Source organism: Panthera uncia (genome assembly GCF_023721935.1).
Source record: "Panthera uncia isolate 11264 chromosome B3 unlocalized genomic scaffold, Puncia_PCG_1.0 HiC_scaffold_1, whole genome shotgun sequence".
NCBI classification, from domain to species: Eukaryota; Metazoa; Chordata; class Mammalia; order Carnivora; family Felidae; genus Panthera; species Panthera uncia.
The window spans coordinates 35,958,729-35,978,203 of NW_026057582.1; the positions used below are offsets into that span (position 1 = coordinate 35,958,729).

Below are 19,475 nucleotides of genomic sequence, written 5' to 3' on the forward strand. Positions count from 1 at the left end.
CTTGGTCTCTCTCTCTCTCTCAAAATAAATAAACTTAAAAAAGAGAGGGTATTGGGAGAGCTTCAGTGATTAACTGAGGTGGGAAGAGCAGTCAATAAACAAAAAAGATCAGAGAAGACTAAGTTTTAAAACAGGTGAATGAAAACGAGATCTGAGGCCAGAAGGACCAGCAGGGACAGAGTTCAGCCTCCGGGGAGGCAGCTGAGGGAGGGAATAATGGATGAGGAACAGAATCTGTGAGTACATATTTCAGCAACACCTAATTAGCTTTCTGATCATGGGCAAGTTATTGAACCCTTGAGTCGATCTCCCTACTCACAAAACAGATACAGTAAATAGAAACATAAATAAAATAGTGTCTGTGGAAATATTCTGCAAACTGTAAAGCACTGTAATTGTCAAATTACTGTTACTGGCACCTGAGTCCGCATAAATTGGAGAGGAATGTGCTCGGTCAAAATGATGAGCAAGTAAAAGTAGGAGGAAATGCGATGATCTCAGATACAATTGCGAATATGTACGTATATATATTTTTATATGTTGCATAAAGAACATTTACAACTCAACAGTAAAAAGACAAATAACCAAAGGATTAAATTGGGCAAAGGATTAGATATCTACTAAAGAACATCCACAGTCCTTAGAGAAACATAAATCTATACGACAATGAGCTGCCATTTCACATCCACTAAGATGTCTATAAATCCAAGTTGGGTAATAATCAGTGTTGGCAAGACTGTGGAAAAACTGGAACGTTCATATATTGCTGGTGGAAACATAAAACCGTACAGCCTGTGTAGAAAACGGTTTGGCAGTTCCACAAAAAGTTAAGTATAGAGTTACCATATGACCCACTAATTCCACTCTTAGGTATATACCCCAGAGAAATGGAAGCATATGTTCATATAAAAATCTGTACACAAATGTTCATAGCAGCATGATTCATAATAGCTTAAAAGTGGAAACAATCCTGGGGCGCCTGGGTGGCTCAGTCAGTTAAGCGTCCGACTTCAGCTCAGGTCAGGATCTCACGGTTCATGAGTTCGAGCCTTGCCTCAGGCTCTGCGCTGATAGCTCAGAGCATGGAGTCTTTTTTGGATTCTGTGTCTCCCTCTCTCTCTGCCCCTCCCCCGCTCATTCTCATTCTCTCTCTCTCTCCCTCAAAAATAGATAAAACATTAAAAAAATTTTTTTTTTAAGTGGAAACAACCCAAATGTCCATCAACGAATAAACTGTGGAATACTATTCATCCATAAAGTTCTGAAACATACTATAATATTGATGTTGGAAACATGCTAAAACAGACAGATAAGACCACATGTCGTATAATTCCACGTGTATGAAGTGTCCAGAACAGCATATACATAAGAGATAGCAAGTAGATTAGTGCTTCCAGGTATGAAGGGAAGGGAAGAATGGAAAGTGAGTAATGGGCATTTCTTTTTGAGTTGACAAAAATGTCCCGGAATTAGAGAGTAGCGATGGTTGTGTATCTCTGTGAATATACTAAAAACCATTGGGTTATACACTCAAAAGGGTAAGTTTATGGTATCATCTCAATTTAAAATAAGGATCTGAATATAAATGGAGTGTGATCAGTATGTTGGCCCAGCTTTATTTATGATGTGATGTCAAGTTTTGGATGTAACTATACAGGCCTGTATTCAGGCCCTCTGTTCTCTGCTTAACATCTACAGGGAGCTGCCTCAAACCCTGCCCCAAACAGAGATGGATAAAAAACAACCTGGGATGCCAAAACGTCAGTCTCACACTGGCAACTGCGTAGCCCATATGTCTTTATATGGGCTGAATGGCTCAGAAAAACAATCCACCATTAAGAAAGAATAAAAGACAGTAAGGGAAAAAAGGAGGCAGGACGGGAACTCCTTATAGATGTGCCTTTTATTTTTTTTCTTTTATTTTTTATATTTTGTTTATTTTTGAGAGAGAGAGAGAGAGAGAGAGAGAGAGAGAGAGAGAGAGAGAGAATGCAAGCAGGGGAGGGGCAGAGAGAGGGGGAGACACAGAATCCGAAGCAGGTTCTGGGCTCGAAGCCGTCAGCACAGAGCCCAACGCGGGGCTCGAACCCATGAACTGTGAGATCATGACCTGAGCTGAAGTCAGACACTCAACTGACTAAGCCACCCAGGCGCCCCCAGATGTACCTTTTGGAAGCTTGGGGCCTATCTGGATGGCAGGGATGATCCTGACACACAGGTGCCTATAGGCACACGGCTGCATAAGGCATTGTCATGGTCCAAGGATTTCATGGCTCCCACATACCACATACAAAGTTGGTGCAACTTCTGGTGCACTTAAGGGCAACCCTTCGAATATTACAGCTTTAGGGAAAAGAAATGGCGCATGTGGTTTGGGGGAAAGGATAAGAAAACCATTAAGCAAAATTCACTACACTAGAAACAAGAAGGAACATTTTCAGAATGTTGAAAGTACAATCAGCCAGTAGGGCAGCACTGAGTGTCATATATTAACGAGGTTAAGCACTTGCCCTAGGACAAAGATACAAAATGGGGCTGCTAAGATTTTTCTTTAGGCAGAGACTTAAAGCCCTTGTTTGTATTTTTTATTTTTTTGTTTTATTTTTTTGTTTTTTTTAAAGCCCTTGTTTTTAAAGACGAGGCTCTACTAACTCTGGAGAACTTATGGAAGGAAGACGTAAGTTTTGTGTTTTCTACATTAAAAAAAAAAAAAAAAAGCTTTGGAGCACCTGGCTGGCTTAGTCGGTACAACATGTGACTCTCATCTTGGGGTTATGAGTTTGAGCCCCAAGTTGGGGCTAGAGATAACTTTAAAAAATAAAAAAAATAAGTAGGTTTATTGAGATATAACTCACAGTCCATACAATTCACCTATTTAAAGTAAAGTCACCAAAATCAGTGTTAGGACATTTGCATCACCATGAAAAGAAACCCCATACCCACTAGCAGTCACTCCTCATTCTTCTCTAACCCTTTCTCAGCCAAAGTCTACCTTTCATCTTTAAAGAATTTGCCTATTAAGGACATTTCATATAAATGGAATCATACAACATGTGGTTCTTTGGCAACTGCCTTCTTTTACTTAGCATGATGTTTTCAAGACCATCAGTGTTGTAGCAAGTACCAGTACCTCATTCTTTCTTATGGCTGAATAATATCCCGTTGCACGGAAATACTACTATCTATCTATCTATCTATCTATCTATCTATCTTAAGTAGGCTCCACACCCAGCGTGGTGCCCAATACAGGGCTTGAACTCACAACCCTGAGTTCGAGACCAGAGCTGAGATCAAGAGTTGGACTCTCAAGAGACTGAGCCACACAGGCACCCCTTGATAAACCATTTACCTATCCATTTAAAAACCAAGGGATGTTGGGATTGTTTCTACTTTTTGGCTATTATGAATCACCCTGCTATGAACATTATCGTGTAAGTTTTTGGTGTGGACACATGTTCTCCTTTCTCTTGGGTACTTACGAGTAAAGTTGTTGAGTCCTAAGATAACTCTATGTTTAAATATTTTAGGACTTGCCACACTCTTTTCCAAAGCAGCTGTTCCATTTTCCATTCGCTGGCAGTGTATGTAGGAGAGTTTCAAGGTCTCCATACCCTTGCTAACATTTGTTATTTTCTGCCTTATTATTATCACTACGGAGGTGAGTATGCAGTATTTCATTGAAGTTTTGAGTTATATTTCCTTTATTAATGATACTGGGCATCTTTTCATGTACTTATTGACCATTCATACCTTCTTTAGAGAAATATTTATTCAGATCACTTGCTCATGTTTTCCCTTTGGTTATGTCCTTTATATATTGTAGACACAAGCCCCTAAGTATGTAAATATTTTCGTCCATTCTGTGGTTTGTCATTTCACTTTACTGATGATGTCCTTTGAAACACAAAAGTGTTTAGTGCTGATGAAATCCAGTTTTTTTCTTGTGCTTTTGTTGTCATATCTAAGAAACTATTGCCTAATCCAGTCAGGAAGATTTCTGCCTCTGTTTTCTTCTAAGAGTTCTGTAGTTTTAGCGTTTACATCTTTGATCCATTTAATTTTTATATACGGTGTGAAGGTGGGGTCTAACTTCATTCTTTTGAATGTAGACATACAGCTGTTCTAGTACCAGTTTTGGAGAAGATTATCCCCCCCGCCTCCCACCCTGGAATTGTCTTGGCATCCTAGTCTAAAAATTAGTTGATTATAATGTGAGGGTTTATTTCTGGACTCTTAATTCTATTCCATTTATCTAGATGTCTATCTTTTACATTAGTACTATCTGCGCGTTTTTACTTGCATTATCTCAATCTTTTCTATCCCAACATTTTTATCATAATTCACTGTGTGGTGGGGTGCTTGGGTGGCTCAGTTGGTTGAGGGTCCAACTTCAGCTCAGGTCATGATCTCATGGTTTGTGAGTTCGAGCCCCTGATCGGGCTCTCTGCTGTCAGCGCCGATCTTGTTTCAGATCCTCTGTCCCCCCTCTCTCTGCACCTCCTTCACTTACACTCTCTCAAAAAATAAATAAACATTAAAAAAAAAATCACTGTGTTGTGATTATCTATTCAAGTATGTTTTCTCTGGTGGTCTGCAAGCCCTTTGACGGTAGGATGCATTTATTTTCTCGTTTATCTTTGTACCGTTGGCAGTGAACATAGTGACTCACAGAAGATATGTTCAACAAATGACTCACACAAGATATGGTAAGCTCATCTCTATCTTCCTGCCCGAGTTCTGGGGGAGAAATGAGGCCGAGGGTCACCAATGAATTTCATTTATAGAGGTCATTCCCAATTCCCTCTTGGAACAAATAGTCAAAAGTAGATTTTAAGTAGATGACAAATAATCCACAATAAGGACTTCTGGGAAATATGGACACATGTACAATTGGCTAGTATTTAGTTTCCTCCCTCCATTTGTGAGGAGCCAACAAGGTTGCAGTATGTAGAGATGCCTGTCTTTTCTCTTTTGGTGCTCTACTCCTGGAAGGGGTAAAAGCAGACTTTAACATGTCTTTCCTACGCTGACCAGACATCTTCCACACTCCTCCTCTTTACTTTCTCTTCACCGCATACTGTGTTCTCCTCACCTCTGGAATTCTCCATATGCTGACCATGCTTCTAGCTTCATAGAGGTTACAAGAGACGGGATCATTCCCTGCCCAAGGCACCTCCCTGGATGTGCTTTCTCATAGCTGCCCCTGTATATCTGCCCAGGAACCAGTGCCAGATGCTCTGTTGGGGCGGGGGGTGGAGGCATTTTTGTCTGTGAGTACGTTAGACAAAACAAAGATAACCAAGTGGATTTCTAGCTTGCCAGTGGTGTTGGAATTGGTGGCTACACCTCCATCCGGTGCCAAAAAAAAGGGGGGGGGATTTGAAATGCCTTTCTCTATTTCACTTCAGTATTTCTCTAAGCAACTCTTCAGTTTTTGATATGGAGTTTTCGTGACTAAACACATCAACAAAAAGATGAAAGAAGGCTATATGAGGAGAAATAGTGTACTTCAAATGAGTTCTAGTACCTGGCTGATAACACTGCTTCTCTTTTGAAATAACCCATCAATTCTGGATGCTGTGTCTTCTAACAATGGCATGGTCCCACTCTCCGAAGTCAGGTAACATTGTCTCAACTCATCAAGGGCCTTGGATTTACTTGCCAGTTGATTTTCTATATCCTGGAAGGGCAAGAGGAAAAAGTTTTCATATGCACAACATTACGGAACCATAAGGTGTAAGTAAGAGACAGGAGTTTGGCCTTTTCGAGTAAAAATGGCATTGCAATATGTAATTAAATAACATCACATCAAAGACATTTTGATCACAATACATTTGATTCCATTTTTGCACTTATTACAGTATGAATTTTTATGATAAGTTTAATTATTACATGTATCTAGATCAAAAAAATTTAATATATATTTTTGATAGAGAGACAGAGCTCAAGCAGGGGAGGCACACAGAGAGAAGGAGACACACAATCCGAAGCAGGCGCCAGGTCCTGCGCTGTCAGCACAGAGCCCGACGCGGGGCTTGAACCCACAAACCACGAGATCATGACCTGAGCCAAAGTTGGACGCTCAACCGACTGAGCCACCCAGGCACCCCTAGATTTTAGAATAGTCTAGGTAATAAGTCCTCATCATCATGGTACAGTAGAACGAGTCCAGGAGATCTAGTCCCCATGCCATGTCTGTCCCATACTGGCTGTCTCACCTGACATTAAGTCATCAAACCTCCAAGCCTGTATTTTCTCATCTGGAAACTAGCAATGATAGCCCAGGCCGTGGACAGTTTAGAACTCAAGTGAAACCAGGGTGGCCTGTGGGGGGCAGCACGGCACGGACCTGTGGAGTGTAGGCATCCCGTGAAGGTTATGTTGAATCTAAGGCTGCTGTAAGAATTCTAAATGGAATGGCCAGTGGGTAGTTAGAAGCAGGATATGACCACTTGCACAGATCTCTTATAATGGTGTTGCTGCTCACATCTCATGTCCAGGATGATTAACCTTTTCAGGAGAACTGGGGTGTGACCTGACCTTCCCACCCCAGCAGGGAGGAGCCTGTGTCCTCAGGCAGTAAGTCCAGAAGCAGCATTTGTCTGCAGCTACAAGGGCAGCTGAAGTGTCTTCAATAGGCAGTGACACAATCAGGGCAGTACTTACGGAGGATTAATGTATGTGTGGGTGAGACTAAGTGACCTGGCAAATGACAACTGAACAAAAGGGGGCCAGGCCAATATCCTTAAGCTCAACTGTGATTTAGACTGTAGTTCCAAGGGATAACTGGTCCTTTCGGAACATATTACACAGAAGGTAAAAGAAAATCATTTTCCTCTGAAGATGCAGAATGAAATACTAAAACTAATGGAAACCTTAGAGTAATGGCATAAGTATTGGGTGAATTAATAAAAAACTGGGAAACATGAAATAAAAATTCCCTTTGAGCATTTTCTTTGAGGAGCCACATTCAAGTCTTAGGAACAATAACTGAAGATACCTTCTTCTGCTTCTCACACACAAAAAATTGCATCTTGTAATTTTGTAAAACCCATGGATGATTATTATCTCCTTTGCATAACGAAGTAAGTACCTGGGGGTCTGGAGGGGTCCCTCGAAAGTGCAGCCACTTGCCCTCCTCCTTGGGGCCGAAGCAGCGACGGCACAGCCTGGCCACGCCGTGTGGACAGGCGCCGTGTGCCTTCTCACCTGACAATCCAGAAGCATCCTGTGCACGGAGATCACACTTCCAGGTTTTTGTAAAGTTTTCAGTCTCTCCTCTTGCGCCTCCATCCAGTTGTTCAAAATCTGTATTTTGTTTTCAGTCTCGGTGATACTTTCCAAAAGTTGTTCTAAATGTTGTATCTTTAAGGTATAAGAAAGAAAATAAAAATTTCTCATTTTAAACCAGATGCTTTAAAATGTAAATGTCATGATGGTTATTTTTAACAAAATAATTTTGCTTCTTCGCAGATTCATCATACTTAGCACAAGATTTCCCAATAACTTTTGGAATAAAGATTCATATTAGGAAATATGAATTTAGTGTTTAAAAGCTAACCTGCTAAGCAAACTGGCTGTTTTGGAGTTTCATTAACACCTGCACAAATAAAATCAAGTTGCTAACATTCAATAACATGTTGAATAACATTCAACTCAAATTCAACGCAATTTTTCATTGCATTATTGATTGATATACTTAAAGCTTAAGAAAACTTTCTTTCCCTAGACTTTCTTCATTAGAGTCATTTAAAAATTAAGTCAGTATCAAACATATCACAAATAATTTATCAACTTAATAAAATAATGACTTTTTTATTAAAAAATTTTTAAACATTTATTCATTTTTGAGAGACAGAGACAGAATGCAAGTGGGGGGAGGGGCAGAGGGAGGGAGACACAGAATCCGAAGCAGGCTCCAGGCTCCGAGCTGTCAGCACAGAGCCTGGCGTGGGGCTCAAACCCACAAACTGTGAGATCATGCCCTGTGCCAAAGTCAGATGCTTAACCAACTGAGCCACCCAGGCGCCCCAATAATAACTGTTTTTAATGTCTGCAATTCTTGTCATTTCCAATGCTCACAATTTTTATTAGGTTATAATGACTATATATGTAAAGTTTTTTTGAAAATTTGAAAGGCTGCCCAATCTTTTAAACGAATGGACACAGTATAATTCGATTAATTATTCCTCGATAGGTGGAAATTTAGGCATTTTACATTTTTCACCAGTATAAATAATGTGGAACACTTTATGTGCATATTTTTCCTTTTTTGAAGGGCTATGTACTTAAGATAAACGTGAGAGGAGACACTGCTGAATTAGGAAACAAGATGATTATTCTAGTTCTTGAAATTTTCTGAATGCTTTCTAAAAGGGGATATAAGCCATGATCTGCATATGAATGTGATAGCTTTGGGCTCTTAGCTCTATCTTACTAAATTTTTCAAATTTAATAAATATATAATGTTACATAATGTTTATTCTGAATGCTTGATAACTGAAGTTGTAATCTTCTCACGTTGGTTTGCTAATTATACATTTTTTCTTTGGTGAACTGTCTGTTCGTGTTCTTTGTCCATTCCTGCACTTGAACCTTAATTGTCTAAATCCATTTGTATGCATTCTCTACACATAAAGAAATCAATCAGTTGTTAACCTCAATTATATATAAATATTAAATATGTCTCTAAGAATAAGCTTTCTTAATATTTTCAGAGTCATGGAATGAAAATCTACCAAAAGACCACATCCATTTTCCTGCCTTTTCATAATCTTTTCACGGCTGTAATAGCTTTGCCACTCTTGAACATTTACTTTCACGGAAAATGTCAAAATCTCCGACCGTTTAGTAGTCTCACATAATACTTGGTATCTTCTCAAATAAAATTCCTCCTCTTCACTGGCCTAACTCAATTTCCCACTAGGAAGTCTCAAAGAAATGATAACTCTTTCTTCCTCTCTTGTATGCACCGATTGGAGAATGCTAGAATGTAGGCTTTACAAAAGGGTCATAGCTGAGAGAATTGTTAATCTTAACTGTAAATTAACCATAGGAATAGCTTTTCACGTTTTTCAGAAAGTGGCATTTTGCAAAGGCCAAAATCATACAAACTGTGACACACGAGCACACCTTTCTATTCAGTGTTCCATGCATCCGGTGCCATTGGCGGTTCATCTCTCCCAGGTGTTCTGCAAACTCTGTTCTCTCATAGCGCTTACTTTCTACATCACAGGTGCTTAACTGAAGTAAGGACTGGTTAACAAAGTCCACTATCCATTGTTTATAGTCCATCTCCATTCTGAACTCCTAAAACAAACAAATAAACAAAATTAAACTACCAAAGCCTGAACGGAAGTAGGTTGAACCGGATCCCGCCACGCTAGGGAGCCCCAAGCTCCCATTCGTTAAAGGAGCACCTGTCTAGAGTTGTAGTCCATCCTCCTCCCCCCCCCCCCCCCCCATCCCACCAAATGTCTGCTTTGAGTAGAGAGTTTTTGGAGAATTCCACATCCCCACGAACAGAGACTCGTCGCTTTCAAGCAGGCTGAAAAGTCAAAGGCAGCATCGCGTATCATGGCTGCATCATCTCAACCAAAATCAGGACCCAGGGACTGACAAAGGGTTCCCGTGAGCGGCTTCCTGAGAGCCACACTGGAATTCAGAGCCCCCCTGCAGGCTCACGGAAATGAGAGGATGGGAAGTCTCAAGTTAAGACTCCCCCAGAAAACCCAGGACATAGGGGCGCCTGGGTGGCTCAGTCGGTTAAGCGGCCGACTTCGGCTCAGGTCATGATCTCGCGGTCCGTGATTTCGAGCCCCGCGTCGGGCTCTGTGCTGACAGCTCAGAGCCTGGAGCCCGTTTCAGATTCTGTGTCGCCCTCTCTCTGACCCTCCCCTGTTCATGCTCTGTCTCTCCCTGTCTCAAAAATAAATAAAACGTAAAAAAAAAAAAAAAAAAAAGAAAACCCAGGACATTAAGGAACTCTGCCAGCTTAGGTAGCTTCTCTGTTCCGTAGCAAGCCTAAAAACACCCAGGGCCAAGCATGTTCCTGTCAAGCTGGATACTTATTAAGCCAGGGCAAGTTAAAAGCTTGGATTCTGTCCTGTGGTGATAGGAGCTCCCAAACGAAACGAGGCAGAATAGAAAAAGTATACTAACGTCTGTCTAGAATCATCCAATATCCCATTCCCCACGCCTAGAATCAGTTCTTCTAAAGCACACCACACCGGTCTCTTTGGTATTTCCCTTACGACTGACTTGCCTTCTTAGTTAACGAGCAAGCTTGTGGCTCTTTTCGTATAATTACCTTGTACTTCTGAAGAAGGTTTTTAACTTGAGATGCGGAACTCAGAGAATGCTCACAGTCTTCATCTGCAGTCTGATGTTCCACATCGTTCATCCAGCTAATCATTTCTGTGATTGCTTTACGAGATGGCAATTTCTCCATCTGGAGCTGCAAGGACAAAATGATTTCCATTTAATTACCTGCAGTTGACAAAATGAATCGGGGCATCAGTAAAGACGGTATCTGGTTTGATAAAAGGTCTTGCTACATCATTATGCAGGTTGCTCACAAAAACAAACCCGGCATTCAAGCTTAGAATAAGTGACCCCAAAACAATGACGATGACCTTCACATAAAGGAACACAGTGATGCAGATAAACTGGGAAATAAAGTAATTAAGCCTGATTTCTCCGGTAAGAAAGATCCCAGTGGAGGAGAGTCCAGTAATTAAGACCCATATTCAGTGGTGCCAGAGGAAAATAGATAGTGTCAATGAAAATTATTGAGTCAGAGAAATAATTTTAAAGGAGTTGTGAGCTAACAAGTGAATGCTAATTTAAATGCTGCGTCTTTAAATACCTACCTGGTGAAGTTTTTCTTGAATATCTGGAAGTTGAGTTATGAGCGCCGTCCATTTCTGTTCAAACTGCGCTAAAGAAGCTCTCAGGGTAGCCGTATCGGCTTCTTTCAGGTGAAGAAGCTGATTCCCAGTACTTATAACCGCGGTCTTCAAGGAGGACTTGTCATCTAGTTCCTTTGAAAACTCCTAGAGGAAACAGCGTGAAAATTTAGAAACATTAAAAATTTGCAAACAGCAAAGAATAACTAAGAGTCAGAATAACTGGTTAGAGTCCCGAACTAAGTACATGAACTCAATTCAAACTGCTAATGCTTGCGTGTGTATCTATAGGTGTGTATGTGTGTGCTCACGAGTGCGTGTGTGCACGCATGCATGCACACACCCACACCCACACCCACACTTTTCCTACTAAGTGTCAGGCACTGTTCCAGGCATTAGGTAAATAGTGGGGAACAAAAGAGAAGGAATTCCTGACCCTTGAGTGGCTTATAATCTAATGGATTAATGTTTTTTTTAAAAAAGACCAATCAGGGGCACTTGGGTGGCTCAGTGGGTTAAGCGTCTGACCTTGGCTCAGGTCATAATCTCCTGGTTTATGAGTTTGAGCCCCATGACAGGCTCTGGGCTCACAGCTCAGAGCGTGGAGCCAGCTTCAGATTCTGTGTCTCCCTCTCTCTCTGCCCCTCCCCTGCTTACACTCCGGAGGTCTCACTCTCTCTCTCTCAAAAATAAATATTTTTAAAAATTAAAAAAAAATCAAGTAATAAAATAAAAAAGACCTATCATTTCAACGTTAAGAGAAACAGAACACAAAGTTCCTATTAAATGAACTAAATGCAACTGATTTTAAACTAAAATATTTGAAAACTTTCCTTTGTATTTGTGGGGGTTTTCAAACATATTTTAAAAAGAAAATTTTTTTTAAACGTTTATTTATTTTTGAGACAGAGAGAGACAGAGCATGAACGGGGGAGGGGCAGAGAGAGAGGGAGACACAGAATCGGAAGCAGGCTCCAGGCTCTGAGCCATCAACCCAGAGCCCGACGCGGGGCTCGAACTCACGGACTGTGAGATTGTGACCTGAGCTGAAGTCGGACGCTTAACCGACTGAGCCACCCAGGCGCCCCTCAAACATATTTTTAAACAATTACATTTTAATACCAAAGTGGGTGATCATTGCTATAAAATAAGAAAAATAGACAAGAAAAGAATACGGGAAAGGAATTTACATTAGAAAGTTTTATAAATTTATATTACAAAAGTAATAGTTTCCTTTCTTCAAAAAAAAAAAAAAAGCTCAAAACAATAGAACATTTTAGTAGAAATGTCAGTTCTGTATATGACAATTTAAAACCATGTATCTATTAACTTTAACATTTATGAATTAATAAGTCTGTTAAGTTTTGGGGGAAAAGCAGGGGAGTTATTTCCTGCATTTAAAAAGCATGCTTCATGTCAGAGAAAGTTTTACTTTTATATATATTTTATAGGTTCAAATAAAAATCTACTTTACCATTGTTTTATTTTATTTTTAAATATTTACTTTGAGAGGGAGAGAGAGAGAACATGCACACCGGGGAGAGGCAAAGAGAGAGTAGAGAGAGAGAATCCCAAGCAGGTTCCACTCTGTCAGCACAGAGCCTGATGCAGGGCTCGAACTCACAAATCATGAGATCACCACCTGAGCTGAAATCAAGAGCTGGATGTTTAACTGACTAAGCCAGCCAGGTGTCCCTATGGTAAATATATAAATGACCACTATAAACAAATAGCTCTAAGTTTGAAGAATGATATTACCCTAAATTTTATCCCTTATCCACAAATGATTATGGAGACTATCGCATTGACCCTGGTCATTTTCCCCTGATATTTATTTCTGGCAATAATTATCTGAGCATATTTTATCATAACTTACAAAAAAACTGTTTATGTTGCTTCTGATTGTATCCAAGTCCTGAGACACATTGAGGGATTGTTCTTTCCAGTAATTCAGAGTTTGCTGAGAAGATTCCAACCACTTGGTTAACTGATCTGAATCTCTGTTATAACTAACAGGAATGAAGTGAGAGAGAAAGAAAATTAGAAACATACTCTATGGGTGATATGCATCATTGGCAAATTTTTTTCTCATTTTACTTTATGTTTTCCTGTGTTGATCAGCTCTATTATTCAAAAAATCATGATGTTTTAAGAATTATACCCTGTTTTATCCCATGCCCCAAATCTGACACTCCTGGCATTTTCTAGGACTCTGTTATGACTATTCTAGAACAAATGAGCATTTTAAAGTCTAAAACATTTTCTTATTACAGCTACACAAAAATAAACCCATGGGTAAGGACAGCGATTATTTCTAGTCATTAAATGTTGTTGACAGATTTGTTTATATTAAAAATATAACCAGCATTTGTATAAGTTGCATAACAGTAAACTTATTGGCTAGATTCCAACATATTTACAGGAAATGAAGGAAAATATTGAGCAGAATGCTACCCCTCTTGTAACTCTTAAACTTCTCTAAGACAGGTCCCTAAGAGGCACAGAGGAGGAGATTCAAACATTCTATGCTCTTTACCTTCCTCAAGGAGTTCAAGATTAGATCCACTAAACAAACAAAATTCTCTGAAGAACTCTGAAGGCTTTTTCAAACTATTCTGTGAGCTAAGATTATTATTTTTTAATTTAAAACCTTTTTAAAGAGTAGGAAAGAGCAACACCGTGGTATAAAGGTCACATGTACAATTTCATAACATAATTCTTACTTTTCACTGAACTGATTACGTGTCATCTTGAGTCTAGCAAACCAACCTCAGAGATCCTAGATGGCGTCTGGCCCAGAAGAGGGACCCAAGTGCTTAAATTGTTGAAGACAAACCTTACAGTAGAGAGACTGCAGGTAAAATCTGGTCGACTGCATGATCCTCTGAGGTTTTTGTCCGCCTGAAAATCTGACCTCAACCCATCCCTAAGAAAACATACCTGAGCAGATGCTTGAGAAGCGTTTGTAGTCTGTGCAGTTCATGGTCAATTTTTTTGTTTAGGGCCAACCACTGCTCTTCCAGTTTCGCAATCTGGCCCTCTAGTTCAGGACAGCTCACGGAGGCCACCAGCTCTCTGCCTTCGTTCAGAGTCTGGTAAAGCCGGGCATGCTTTTCATCAATGTTTCTTTTTATTTGCTACAAAAAGTCAAGTCACAGAATGAATTATTTAAAAATGAAGCCAGTCCATCTATTGACAAATACTTCAGTAGAGGCTACTGAAGAAACAAGAAACAAGAACACAGTCCTAACCCTCAAGACTCTTGCAGTCTGGCTGAAGAAACGTGATTCACGTTTTATTGATCACCTTTCATGATGAGACTGTCCAACTAATGCATTTCTACGGCACATTTCTTCCATTCTATAGACTTACACATACCAACAGAAAACAAAATGTCACGGCTTTAGACTTGAGAATTCTCCACCTACAAGTAAAAAACAAGCTGGCAGTCTACGGGGCACGTTCAACTTGTGGACAGGTTTTGTGTGACCTAAAGATTATTTTGAAAACCAGGATATTTTACATAGAAATCGGGATTTCCTGTGACTCGGAGAAAACCGGAAATCTAGCACCCTGGGTCTACACCTTGATGTGGCACAGATGGCCTGGAATTGGGCAGCCGGGCTTCCTTTAGAAGGGCTTGGTCTCTTTGACATTCTGCCACGACAGTCCCCACCACCTTCCGAACACAGAGCCAGTCAGCGTCCATATTTCTGTTCTCGTCTGGCCCCTGTTAGAACTTTACATTGCAAATAGGTTTGAAGGGGATGAGAAAACATTTATCATCCCTTAGACCCGAACAGTAGAAAAAAACTCATTTCTAGAGTCTTCTAAGTGTAAGGATTCAACAGGGAGAAAGGAAGAGGACTTTAGAAGAATAAATTAGTACATCACTAATCCAACTTCATGAAAAGAAAATCTTTAGAACAGCAATACAACGACCCCTTGAAGAGAACTCTGTCTAAAGGCAATTACCTTCCACCACTGGGTTCAGCTACTGACACTTATCCTGACAGCTACTGAAATTTAATCTTCAAAAATAAATTATAATCAAAATATAATTTTTCCAACTAACTTAAGCCTTTTAAAAATCACTAAAGAATTCTACTTCCAATGCCCTTTCCACCGCTCTCATTTGTAATCCCCTCTTCTCATCTGAGTTGGCATGGGAAAATAAAATGTCCAAAACATCTGTTTAAAAAAAACAAAAAACAGTTCTGGGGCACCTGGGTGGCTCAGTCGGTTAAGCATCTGACTCTTGATTTCTGCTCAGGTCATGATCTCACAGTTCGTGAGTTCGAGCCCTGCATCGGGCTCTGTGTTGACAGTGGGAAGCCTGGTTGGGATTCTCTCTCTCTCTCTCTCTGTCTCTGTCTCTCTCTCTCTCCCTCTATCTCTCTCTCTCTGCGCCCCTCCCCCACTTTCACTATTTCTCTCAAAATAAATAAATAAACTTAAGAAAAAACTTCTGGGGTCCCTGGATGGCTCAGTCAGTTAAGCATCTGACTTCGGCGCAGGTCATGATCTCACAGTTGGTGGGTTGGAGCCCCGCGGCAGGCACGGTGCTGACAGCTCAGAGCCTGGAGCCTGCTTCGGATGCTGCGTCTCCCTCTCTCTCTGCCCCTCCCCCACTGATGCTCTCTCTTTCAAAGACAAGTAAACATTAAAAAAAGAGCTCTAATTTCCCAAGCCTTCAGTACAAGACCAAGACACTTCATCTTTAGATTATCCCTGATAATTTTTTTTTAATGTTTTTTATTTATTTTTGAGACAGAGAGAGACAGAGCATGAGCAGCAGTGGGGAGGCGGGGGGCAGGGAGAGAGAGGGAGACACAGAATCTGAAGCAGGCTCCAGGCTCTGAGCTGTCTGCACAGAGCCCGACGCGGGGCTCGAACTCATGGACTGTGAGATCATGACCTGAGCTGAAGTCGGACACCCAACCGACTGAGCCACCCAGGCGCCCCTCCCTGAGAATTTTTAATTACCCCATTTTATACACAGGAGTCAGACTGCAATGGTCACTCAGCACATGAGGTGCCGAGCCAGCATTTAAATGAGGTTTGCTCAACTGCAGAGGCCACACAGATGCTATGTTCCGTGGCCCACAGATGTCCACCGATCAAAATACATGCAAATCTCTCCATGACGCAGAACACTGAGAACGACCTGAAGAAGTCCATAAGCGAGATGGGCTTTACAAGGTATTTTTTTTTTTTTTTTTTTTTTTTTTTTTTTTTTTTGAGAGAGAGAGAGAGAGAAACCGTGTGTGTGTGTGTGTGTGTGTGTGTGTGTGTGTGAGAGAGAGAGAGAGAGAGAGAGCGAGCGAGCGAGAGCCAGGAAGAGCAGCAGAGGGAGACAGAGAATCCCAAGGGGCTTGATCCCGCGACCCTGGGATCATGACCTGGGCTGAAATCAAGAGTCAGATGCTTGACCGACTGAGCCGCCCAGATGCCCCCATATATCTCTCTTTTAGTTTGACGAATGTATTTAAGAGTTTTAGGACAATTATTTCAGTTTTTAAAAATCTCAAATTTAACAGATTCACAGGTTGAACTTTAAGGGACATGATCCCTTGTCCACCTGAGAGAGGTGGGCTAATACAAACAGTTCCTTAACATAATGAGGTTTAAAATGCCGTTTTCAACTGCCTTCTCTTAGCTCTTTGGATGTACTTCTGCATCCCCAGGCTAACAAAGAATTAAGCAGCAGCTTCCCACCCCCAGAAGATTCAGATTTATCTTAGAGTTAAACTCAATCGGACAAGATGGCAAAGAGATCAATTGTACCTTTCTAGGCATCTAGACAGCAGGACTACAGCGTCCGTGTCTTTGCAAAATGTTCCTTATAGGAGCTTAAATGCTACTGAGGAATGCCAGGGTCCTGCCAAGGATTTCATTTTCCATCCGGTCTATTCAGGCAACAAACCTACTCTTGAAGTTTCGAAGTTGGCATTTGATAACCATGCCCAGCATCACAACTCAGAGGCTGACAACACATTTGAAAGTTAAAACTAAATATTTCAAGTTTCTGTCGAGAAGACTTAAAACTCGTTTTCTCGTTGGTCATGATCTCAAGGCCACTTGAAAACTATTCTAGGGTTCTATCTTTTCTATGGCATCGAAGTTTGGGACACAGAGACTTGGATGATACCACTAAATGTTACACACAAAACATTTTGTTTGAAGTCTTTTTTATAATGCTGGTGGCAGGTGACAGATTATCGCCTGTCTCAGAGGCTATGTCCAAACAGGGCTTCACCGAAGTAAGAAAACCACATATAGGTTTAGTGGCCCATGGTTTACAACGTTCGTTCTCTACTTTGGCTCATTTCCATACCCGCTGACATCCACTTCCTGAGACGGGTAGGAGAACTAGCGTGATTCCCTACAGTATACAAAGAAACTGAGACTTAGAGACAAAAAGTTGACACGCTTGACAGGTGAGAGCCAGGACTCGTACCCAGCACCTCGACCCCAAGCCTCAAGTATAATGAAAGACTCAAAATCAAATCCACGGGTTCCCTGAATATCAGTCTAATAGTGCATGGTGTGAGGAACAACACTTCAAATTCAAAGTCGAGCAATTTAGTCAAAACAAAAGAAAACGCAAAGTGCTACGGACGCTGCCTCTGACGGATTCAACGGCGCAAAATACCTGGTAAAATGAAATCCTTTCCACTAATCTTTCCTCTGTCTCTTCCACCAGACTCACAGAGGGCAACGTAGATACAAGAATTTCCAGATCCTTTTCAAGAGATGCATAGTTTTCATCAAATTCTTCCCATTTCTAGAGAATCAAGAACATAGTATCAGTGGAAGCCCTTTTCTAGATTCGTTCCAGCCAATGACAAAATCGATCATACGAAATAAAAACGAACTGAGACCATACGAACTCCAAGCACAGATTCCAGGGGTTTCTGAGAGATATGACCTACTCTCGTAAGAACTCAGGGTCCGATGGAAAACAATTCCGTTGCCTTTGTGGACAGGGTTTTGAAAAATCCAGTTGGCATTAGTGTTTTATGCTTGTCTCATCAAATTGAGTAAGGACCAAGATTAAGTGAGAGGGTTACACCTCTCAGCCTGCACCTCTGTGGAGACCTCAGAGTCGGAAGAGAGCTGTTCTCACACTTGGAAAGGAAGGGGCTAACTTTTAAAGCTTTTCTCAGCAGAGGTTCCGAGTAGGTTGCTTCTACCCTCTCTGCTCCAACACCTAGCCCACTGAACATTACCCTGTGATGCTGCTAGAAGCAGAATTCCACTGTTGGAGGAATGTGGGCTTACACTTCATTAGGAGAGTACTATTTCCTTAGGCTGAGTCTTGCCTTGTCCCAGTTCTATTTCTATAGAAGCTCACCACAAGGACCTCAGCACGCTAACAGAGCTGACTTATGGACACTAAATATTACCTGCTGGAAAAAGAACCACCTTACTGATTCTCTTATCTACCGAAGTAGTGGGTCACGTGGCTGTGAGGGGCACTCTTTGGGCTCAGTGGGGGGTCTCTTTTTTTAAATACCATGAAATATTACTAGAAATATCAATTTGACAAGCTAACCAGAAAACTGATTTCATTAGCCTAACATAACATGATCACATTACAAAGTTGAAGATTTCCTTGCTTTTGGGTTACTTCCTTTAAGTGCTAACATCCACGGTGTGTAAGAAGTTAAAGGTGAGAACTTTCAAACGGAGAAAGAACTTGATGCAAACTTAATTTTCTTCTTGGATTTAAGACTACCAGGAGTCCACTCCAGCAGCAGAACACCCGGACCTGCCCTCTTTGGGGAGCACAGTTTCTGAACCACCACTTCATCCAAATGACCTCTTTCTGGATCTCAAAGTGCGCTTCCAATTTTGTTTATTTGCACACAAACCTAGAAGGTGGAAAGACATGCCATCCCCTCGTTCCCGCGTGCGGAATCTCAGCAACTATTTCATTCCCGGAGCAGCAGTCAGGACTAGAACAGGCTTCCATCTCCTCAGTGTTAGTTCCCATTTAACTACTGCTTAATGGTAACTCGACACCTCTGGACACCAGCAGGTGGTGGTCCAAGGTCCAGAATTCCAGGGTTAAGCACGACGTTTACATATCTCAAGTACCTGCAATAAACTTTGCAGCTTTATTCCACGTTGGTGTGACTTTTCTTCCAGTAATTTAATTTCTTGTATTTGTTCTGCCCAAAACGTGTCTTTCTTTTGCAGTAAAGAAGGAGGCATTCTGTTGGAGTATGTTTGGATCAACAGCATGTCAGCAACCAGCTTCTGGAAAAAAAGCTGTACAATGGACAAGACTTGTTATTTATTTATTTCTACATCGTGAAACTTAAAAACTGAGTTACTTCAACTTTTTATACAGGTGTATTTACTTTTATTTATTTTTTTTAATTAAAAAAATTTTTTTTAATGCTTGTTTATTTTTGAGAGACAGACAGACAGAGTGTGAGCTGGGGAGGGGCAGAGAGAGAGGGAGACACAGAATCTGAAGCAGGCTCCAGGCTCTGAGCTGTCAGCACAGAGCCCAACGTGGGGCTCAAACCCACAAACTGTGAGATCATGACCTGAGCC

The 19,475-nt window shown here is 41.0% G+C and overlaps 1 protein-coding gene across 8 annotated transcripts in view; it reads right to left on the minus strand.

Moving 5' to 3' along the window:
* The window catches only part of SYNE2 (spectrin repeat containing nuclear envelope protein 2), a 337,489-nt gene that overhangs the window by 65,729 nt on the left and 252,285 nt on the right, over positions 1-19,475 (minus strand). For all 8 annotated transcript variants that reach the window (XM_049611445.1, XM_049611444.1, XM_049611443.1 and 5 more), the window contains 9 exons: positions 19,011-19,184; positions 17,563-17,694; positions 13,848-14,044; positions 12,784-12,916; positions 10,872-11,054; positions 10,310-10,456; positions 9,133-9,309; positions 7,210-7,365; positions 5,528-5,680 (listed from right to left, as the gene is read on the minus strand). In XM_049611445.1, coding sequence (XP_049467402.1) covers positions 5,528-5,680; positions 7,210-7,365; positions 9,133-9,309; positions 10,310-10,456; positions 10,872-11,054; positions 12,784-12,916; positions 13,848-14,044; positions 17,563-17,694; positions 19,011-19,184 — 1,452 coding nt within the window. The remainder of the gene's footprint in view (positions 1-5,527; positions 5,681-7,209; positions 7,366-9,132; positions 9,310-10,309; positions 10,457-10,871; positions 11,055-12,783; positions 12,917-13,847; positions 14,045-17,562; positions 17,695-19,010; positions 19,185-19,475) is intronic.